The 8,237-nt window shown below is 38.6% G+C and overlaps 2 protein-coding genes across 3 annotated transcripts in view; one reads left to right on the plus strand and one right to left on the minus strand.

Annotated features, from left to right (window-relative positions):
• The window catches only part of LOC107676915 (coatomer subunit gamma-2), a 10,643-nt gene extending 6,571 nt beyond the window's left edge, over positions 1-4,072 (plus strand). The window contains exons 16-24 of the mRNA XM_016471656.1: positions 865-940; positions 1,374-1,477; positions 1,581-1,706; positions 1,944-2,012; positions 2,121-2,432; positions 2,545-2,642; positions 2,733-2,871; positions 3,392-3,490; positions 3,612-4,072. Coding sequence (XP_016327142.1) covers positions 865-940; positions 1,374-1,477; positions 1,581-1,706; positions 1,944-2,012; positions 2,121-2,432; positions 2,545-2,642; positions 2,733-2,871; positions 3,392-3,490; positions 3,612-3,742 — 1,154 coding nt within the window. The 3' untranslated portion in view covers positions 3,743-4,072. The remainder of the gene's footprint in view (positions 1-864; positions 941-1,373; positions 1,478-1,580; positions 1,707-1,943; positions 2,013-2,120; positions 2,433-2,544; positions 2,643-2,732; positions 2,872-3,391; positions 3,491-3,611) is intronic.
• A 134-nt stretch (positions 4,073-4,206) lies between these two features.
• The window catches only part of LOC107676916 (mesoderm-specific transcript homolog protein-like), a 5,147-nt gene continuing 1,116 nt past the window's right edge, over positions 4,207-8,237 (minus strand). The window contains exons 3-12 of one of the 2 annotated variants that reach the window (XM_016471657.1): positions 8,068-8,147; positions 7,866-7,943; positions 7,242-7,378; positions 7,085-7,143; positions 6,944-6,984; positions 6,791-6,861; positions 6,523-6,624; positions 6,352-6,428; positions 5,844-5,907; positions 4,207-4,482 (exon numbers count right to left, since the gene is read on the minus strand). In XM_016471657.1, the coding sequence (XP_016327143.1) occupies positions 4,365-4,482; positions 5,844-5,907; positions 6,352-6,428; positions 6,523-6,624; positions 6,791-6,861; positions 6,944-6,984; positions 7,085-7,143; positions 7,242-7,378; positions 7,866-7,943; positions 8,068-8,147 (827 nt within the window). In that variant the 3' untranslated portion in view covers positions 4,207-4,364. The remainder of the gene's footprint in view (positions 4,483-5,843; positions 5,908-6,351; positions 6,429-6,522; positions 6,625-6,790; positions 6,862-6,943; positions 6,985-7,084; positions 7,144-7,241; positions 7,379-7,865; positions 7,944-8,067; positions 8,148-8,237) is intronic. The other variant, XM_016471658.1, reaches the window with a different exon arrangement.

Consider the following 8,237-nt stretch of genomic DNA (forward strand, 5'->3'; position numbering starts at 1 on the left):
CGAACATAACCAGTCATATCCAATCATATCGTGATGGAGGCATTGCCTCCTCTCACGTGATTTTCCCCCATTCATTCTGTTACCCCCCCACTGCACGCTTTAGTTGGTCTGTTAAAACTCAATGGGCTCAGAGGAGGTGAGAGAGACTCGGACTCCCGCTGTAACTTTACCTACTGGTGTCGCTGTTTGACAATGTTTCTTTAGAAAAACGAGTGATTTATACACTTTTTAATGTTATATTTTGTAATATTGGCGTTGTTTTATTTTTGTACTACTCATTTTTTCTTATCCAATATTTTGAAGATATAAAAAAAAAAAACACCATCACCAAAAAAAGGGCACTTCGGAGTGTAAGGGCAAAAAGGGCATGTGCTCTGCACAGGTTGAGCCCTACCTGTGCACGTGCCTGCACCACACATATTATGAAGAATATAAAAAACTTTAGGAGTCAGCTGTCTACGGCAGTGCTTAAGATATCAGCACAATAACACACTCAGCAAAATATCGTCTAATTATCTTTATCGATAAAATCCCAGAAAATATTAAGATATAATTTTTTGTCAATATCGCACACCCCTAGCGTGACCTTTGACCTATGCGTTAACCTCCTTGCAATGAGCTTAAAGACCTGCTTGTGCCATCGTAAGATTTCAGGAAGCTTGTGTTTGCAATACAGTAGTACATTTTTTTTTTGAGCGTCACACACGTGTCCCAATAATTAACTGCAGTCCGACTGCAAGTAGTAGTAAATTTAAGCAGGGCTGATAATTTGTAATTAATCTGATTCCAGAGACTAAGCTGAGCAGCTTTAGGACATTTAAGCATTCTTCTGCTCTGACTCTCCTCTCACATTTTTCTTCAAAGCTGCTGTAAGTGCGCTGGCCAAGTTTGGAGCTCAAAACGATGACCTGCTGCCAAGTGTTTTGGTTCTGATGAAGAGGTAGGCCTTCAGCAGCAGGATTGTCTGTGTGTGGGTTTCTCTCTCTCTCTCTCTCTCTCTCTATATATATATATATATATATATGTATACTAAAAAAAAGAGATTTAAAAAAATGTATTTGAATAATTTATTTGATTGGATTAAAAACAATTATGCAAAGCAGAGAGAGTAAAAAAAAACAAAATATATTTTTTCCCAAAAAGTGAAAATTCTTGTTTATTTGGTTAGATTAAATTGGTTTCAAATATGGAAAATAAAATAGTATATATTTAATTTTTTTAAGTTAACTTTTATAGTTTTTTTTTAAACCACTTTTCTATTAAAATATCTAATATCTACCAGAATGTATGCATATTGTCATAATAATGTTGCTTATTGCCCATTTCTAGAGGGAAATGTTTTAAGGTGCTAATTTACTGTGTGTGTCTGACAGGTGTATGATGGACAGTGATGATGAGGTGAGAGACCGAGCCACATTCTACATGAATGTCCTTCAGCAAAAGCAGAAGGCCTTAAATGCCGCTTACATCTTTAATGGTGAGGGTTTGTGTTTAAGTGTTGGTTTCTTGTATCTGATATTGTATTTAATCTGATTTAGCTGATGTGAGTGAACAAGGGTTGTTGAATGGTTTGTTTGCAGGTCTGTCCGTATCTGTTCCCGGACTGGAGAAATCCCTTCACCAGTACACACTGGAGCCCTCTGAGAAACCATTTGACATGAAGACCGTTCCCTTGGCCACCGCACCCATCACCGAACAGAAAACAGGTGTGAACCTGAGCTTCAGCAGGCCAATAACTTCATTACTCATCATAATCTATTGCAGAATAGTTTCATAATAACATGCTCAAAAAAAATATAATTCATTTACATTCTACCATTGTTTGGCCTCTTAATTTGGATGCTAATCATCTTATGTCTTAACTTGGTTTGGTGTAAATCGCAGAGCTTAACCAAAACTGCTCAAATTGCACAAGTTCACTTCATTTTTCTCTTTCATGCCAGAAATCGCACCTGTGGCAACAAGCAAACTACCTGAAAAGCTTGCACCTTCCCGTCAAGACATTTACCAAGGTGAGAAGATTAGCTAATTAGCAAAACAATGCATGTGGGCACTGTTAAACCAGAGTCTGAAGCAAACTGTGCCACATTTCAACTAGTCCCCTTATTTTTCTGCATCAGAGCAACTTGCAGTCATCCCAGAATTCCAGGGCCTGGGTCTCCTGTTCAAGTCGTCCGAGCCAGTTCAGTTAACAGAAGCAGAGACGGAGTATGTGGTGCGCTGTATCAAACACACTTTCGCAAATCACATGATCTTCCAGTTCGACTGCACCAACACGCTGAACGACCAGCTGCTGCAGCGGGTTTTGGTCCAGATGGAGCCATCGGAGGCATACGAGGTGCTACATTACGTACCTGCACCAAGTCTCCCCTACAACCAACCCGGCTCCTGCTACAGTCTGGTCCGGTTACCAGAGGATGACCCCACAGCAGGTCTGACATGATTGATTCACATTGTGATGTCAAGTTTTCTAGCTTGGGCAGATTTGAACAACAAATAGATGTTGTTTCCCATAATGATTTTTGTTGTTTGCATTTGTCTTAGTGTCTTGCACGTTCAGCTGTACAATGAAATATCTGGTCCGGGACTGTGATCCCAACACGGGAGAGCCTGATGATGATGGTTATGATGATGAATATGTGGTATGTGAATTTTCAAAATCAGTTCATACTGATGAAAATGGGGAGTTTATCAGTGGCCATTCCTCACTCAATGTCTTGTTTCCCTCCCAGCTGGAAGATTTAGAGGTGACAGTCGCTGACCACATACAGAAGGTGTTAAAACCAAACTTTGGTGCAGCGTGGGAGGAGATCGGAGACGAGAATGAGAAGGAAGAGACGTTTGCTTTGGCCACAGTCAGAACTTTAGATGGTAAGTTTGCTTAAAGGAAAGGTTCACCTCAAAATGAAAATTTGCTGAAAAATGTACTCGCCCTCAGGCCTTCCAAAATGTAGATGAGTTTTTCTTCATTGGAAATTTAGCATTACATCACTTGCTCACCAATGGATCCTCTGCAGAGAACGGGTGCCGTCAGAATGAAAGTTTAAACGGCTGATAAAAGCATCACAATAATGCACATGACTCCATTCCATCAATTAACATATTTCTAAGTTAAAAGCTGCATGTTTGTAAGAAACAAATACATCAAAGCTTTTTCATTTTAAACCATTGCTTCTGGTCAAAGTGAGTCTATAATCCATAATAATGGTTCCTCAGTCCATCCCCCATCACCAGTTTTTCATATTTGGGTGAACTATTCCTTTACAAATCCTTTTCAATATCCTCATGGCCATCAATAATAACCAATAAAGGTGTTTGATTATAACAGGAAGAGTTTTGTGGCTGGACAGAATGTGAAATGATCATCTCTTTATCGTGTTTGTCTTCACAGAGGCAGTAAATAACATTATCAGCTTCTTGGGCATGCAGCCTTGCGAACGCTCAGACAAAGTTCCTGAAAACAAGAACTCGCATGTTCTGTTCCTAGCAGGTATGTACTCATTTCATCCCTCCAGTTTTTCTGTTTTAAGAGAATTCGAGTTCCTGAAATGTGTATTGGATATCAATTTTCTAACATGAGCGATGAGGTTAATGATCTTGTCTTTCTGAAGGTGTGTTTAGGGGAGGTCATGATGTATTGGTGAGGTCACGTCTGGCTCTGGCTGATGGGGTCACTATGCAGGTGACTGTTAGGAGCACAGATGAGAATGTGGTCGACGTCATCCTGGCTTCTGTCGGCTAAACGAGTAATGTTTGAGTGACCTGGTCACATGCCAATCAATCTGGGTCGTTGTGCTTTTATATGTATAGCTATACAGTAGCTCTATGTTTCTCACAACCATCTTGTGGTTTAAGCTTGCCATGAATCCTCTGCGTCTGAAACATCCTCTTTTTTTTATTTGGTCTGTTCTGTTCGGAGAGATTTCTAAAATATTGTGGCACTTTAATTCATGTGGAACAGATCTAAACATTGTTTCTCTGGTATTTGAGCTGTTTTGGCCTTGTGTCACAGCTCAGGGGAAACAGTCCTTTACTACAAACCTTTTCATTTATCAATAAAACAGTCTGCAAGAGTACAAAACTTGTTTTACTGTTTTTTTTCTACACAAAACCGGAGACAATTCATACAAAGATCTTTTCATTTGAATAAAAGCATTCATGCTTAGAACACAAACATATTTACAAGTTTGCATTGCATTGTATTTGAGCAAACTTATTGACTGTTGTAATGACTTTGGCGCAATACTTTCAGTTTCATGCATTTAAACACGACTGACATTTCACATACTCTGCGGTTTGGTAATAAACAGATTGCAATATTTTCTAATGACTTATTTGAGGCAATATTCCTCTCATTACTCATCTCAGAATGAGTTGATAAAGCTGAGGTAGGCATTAAAGAAGCCTGTGGGATCCTCCAGCTGTGGATAATGACTCACATGCTCATCTAGAACTGATACTGTGGATCTCTGCACTAGTTTCCTGTAAATGAGGAAAAGAGACCAGGAAAAGTGGTTAAAATATTTCCAGTGTTATAGTTCCCAGATTATCTACAGCAATAGCTTGTTCTGTCTTTGCTCTTTGTCACATCTTAGCTGTGTCATCTTTATTTATATGATTAGTTCCAACTTGAAATCACCAGTTTTACTTACAAAGGACTAACCCTTTTAAAGGCACAGATAGTGTAGTGCAGTGCTTCCCAACCCTGCTCCCAAAAGTACACCAACAATGCACATTTTTAAACTCTTCCTAATCAAACACACCTAATTCAAATCATCAGCTCGTTAGTAGAGACTCCAAGACCTTGGGGGTTAGGAGAGGTAGTGGGTAATTACTGTGCTTTTAACTCAAAAGGATTCAGTTCATGAGGAGCTAGATTAGAAACTTCTTGAATGTCAGGAGTAACAATGATCTTTCATGATATTTATGCACAAAAAATAAAGTTTAAAACCAATGCTAAAACTCAATTCTACATAACCACAAACTGGCTCAGAGGATAAATCACCGCCGTTTTTACTAGAAAGACTATGTTCAAATCTATTTCTTTACTACATTTATTTCTCCATGTGTCTTTCTCCAAAAACAGACAAGAATCTTCCAATCTCAGAGTCTCAAGTGATAAAGAATTGTGTTTTGTACCCAGAGTCCTGAGTTAATTTTAAATTTTATATAAAACAAAGCACTCCATCCAAAACTAATCCACAATACTCAAACTGTTTCAGTGGCTCAGGAGATAAAGTGTTGTGTTTTTATCTCGGAGACTTTAAATTGCTGTCAGTACATACAAGAAACCATCCCAGACTGCCACATTTAACATGAGAGCCATGATGGTGCAGTGGTTAAACATGTTGTTTGTGGACAAGGCTGCAATGGAGGCTTGGGTTCAAATCCCACCTCAGTGTGTCGGGATTGAAATCAACCAACAAAAAGACTCTGAGGAAATGTCAATGATATGAGGTGTGAAGATGCAGCAAATGTTTTTAAAAAAATTGTTATCCAATTTTGAAATTAATCGGGATTGAAATCAACCAACAAAAAGACTCTGAGGAAATGTCAATGATATGAGGTGTGAAGATTCAGCAAATGTTTTTAAAAAAATTGTTATCCAATTTTGAAATTAATAAAACACCCGAGATTTGAACCCATGGCTCTCATGTAGAAACCAAGTCTTGTACCATGATGTCTTACCACTGTGCCAACACCATCTCACAGGTATAATGACACCTTTTTTTGTTGTTGCAATGATTAAACAACATGCACATTTAAAAAAATTACTTTACCAGCGATATTAATAACGTTAGTGTAAACAGAGTTAATAAATCTCAACTGACATATATACTTACTGGTAGAGCTGGATGAACTCTGGATGTGGATTAACTGGATCTAGTGGTCCATAAATCATGTGCACTACAAAGTAAAAAAAAAAAAAAGTGATAAATCAGTGACATTTGCAAAGTACAAATGTTAAGGATGTTGTACAGCCCCATTACACATCCTAAAGTGATTTACCAACTAATTATCTTCCAAACCACAAACCTATTTATAAAAAACAAAATCCAACCCTCCTGTCCTACAGTATGAGTGTTAACATGCTTGTCCTGCTGCACTACTGCTTGTATAATATAGTGTACATGTTGTACACCACACTAATGCATTCAACTATGTAAATGTTTACTTAATATATACTATCACCTGCAGATGGCCTAAGCAGCTTCCGCAGTGATTTTCATTGGATTAAACTACTTAGCCTCAATAGCACTGCCCATGGCCGAGTTTTTAAGTATTCGCACACCTCATTCTTGTAGCATGACCAGCACTTCGTACCACAGTATGAATGGTGTGTGTACTCACATGGTGTTGAAGTGGAGGTTAGAGCCCCGACCCATCTCTCTCTGTGTTTCAGCCTCTGGTTAATGTACTGCAGGATACTGGGCAAGACACGATAATAACAAATGATAGTTGGTGACGGTTATTATTAAAAGCAAAGCATTGCAAGTGCAACACATGGAGAAGTTTGGACACCTGTCTATGACCAGATTTCCATCGTTAAAGCGAATTCCTGTCCACATGTCCCAGAACTCGGCTTCTGTTGGCTGGGTGTACGGTCCAAACACATCCCTTATTCTGTAGGATAAATATATAATATTTACAATTGAAGGCTTTAGGTCACAGCTAGCATGATTTAAGTAAATGATTTATAATTATATGTGTAAAGTACAACAAATAGTTTGAACTGTGAATTAGAGAGCATAAAAGTAAACACCACTTTCATTCTGGACGCTCCACTCACCCTCTAGAGAAAAGCTGGAAGTTTATTAGGCGGGTAAGTACAGGTGAAATGAAACCAGAGTCCTTCAGCACCTACAGATGACCAAAGATTGGAAATATTCACTTCTCATATTTAAAAATGAATACAAACTTGTTTTTTAAGTGTCACACTCACTTTCTGAACGAATCTTGGATAATGAGTCTCTGGAAATATTCCTTTTAAGTTAAAAAAACAAAATGGACAAAGTTTTGAATCTCCATTCAGACTTTAAGAATATATATTCTAATTTTCTGACTGAATAAAACTCTAATGTACCTCCATTTGAGAGGCAGAGGCTGTTTATCGTGATGTGTCCACTTCTGTTATGGTCATTCCTGTGTGTTTAACTGCACGTGAGAACCACCCAGATCATATAGACAGGAACATTAAGCTAAATTATGCCGAGAAACTTTTAAGGATCCTTAGGACTCACCTGTACAGTAACTCGAGAGCTACAGTGTCTCCATAGTCATGTGACAGGATGTTGATCCTCTGCTCTGACAGACCCAAATGAGCAACCAGGGCCTCCACCACACTGGCCTGCTCGAAGATGGAGTAACGGTGCAGTCGCTGGATTTTGTTAGGTAGAATTAATTATTCAAATTACGGATAATAAAAGACATTATTTTTATAAAAAACAGTAGTTGTGACCAGAGCCGATCCTGTACGGGGTGTACGAGAAATTAATGAATGAAATGCATTTGTCCATGTTTCACGCCATATCAAATCGCGCTCACGGAAAGCGCTTGAGAAACAGTGTCTCTTCCGCGGCCCGGTATGCTTTCCACTCTTTTTTTTTGTCTCGAGCAAGAGACTGTATGACATTGATGTTACATGATTTGACTGATTTTTATGTAAAAAGGGCGACAGCGAACCACATTAAAAGTAATTAACATTCATGTTTTCATAACCGCTGGCCAAATTCAAAAACGAAACTAAAATTAAATCATCTTTGAGAGCAAGGGGGCCCCCTGGTGTTTCGGGGGCCCTACGCAGCTTGCGTACTTTGCGTATAGGGAAGATCGGCTCTGGTTGTGACTCATGTCTTTTATCTCACCGGTTTGTCTGAAAAACCAAAGCCAAGGAAGTCGAGGGCGATGACTCTGTTAAAACGTTGCGTCAGAGAATCCCAGATCTTCAAAACAACAGAATGAGATTCAAGAAACACCACAGTGTCCAGTCACTGCCTATAAATTGCTCTCGGTTTATTGCTGTTTTATTGAAATGTTAATGCAGTTTTACACCACAAAACGACTTACCTTATACCAGTCATAGCTTGAAGTAGGAAAACCATGAAGCAGCAAGAGGACATCAGAGCTTCCCACGACACCAACTGACTCTATTGACAAACAGAATACAGTATATTATTATATCATATATATATATATATATATATATATATATATATATATATGTGTGTGTGTGTGTG

This window comes from Sinocyclocheilus anshuiensis, unplaced genomic scaffold (assembly GCF_001515605.1).
Source record: "Sinocyclocheilus anshuiensis isolate Anshui unplaced genomic scaffold, SAMN03320099.WGS_v1.1 scaffold380, whole genome shotgun sequence".
NCBI classification, from domain to species: domain Eukaryota; kingdom Metazoa; phylum Chordata; class Actinopteri; order Cypriniformes; family Cyprinidae; genus Sinocyclocheilus; species Sinocyclocheilus anshuiensis.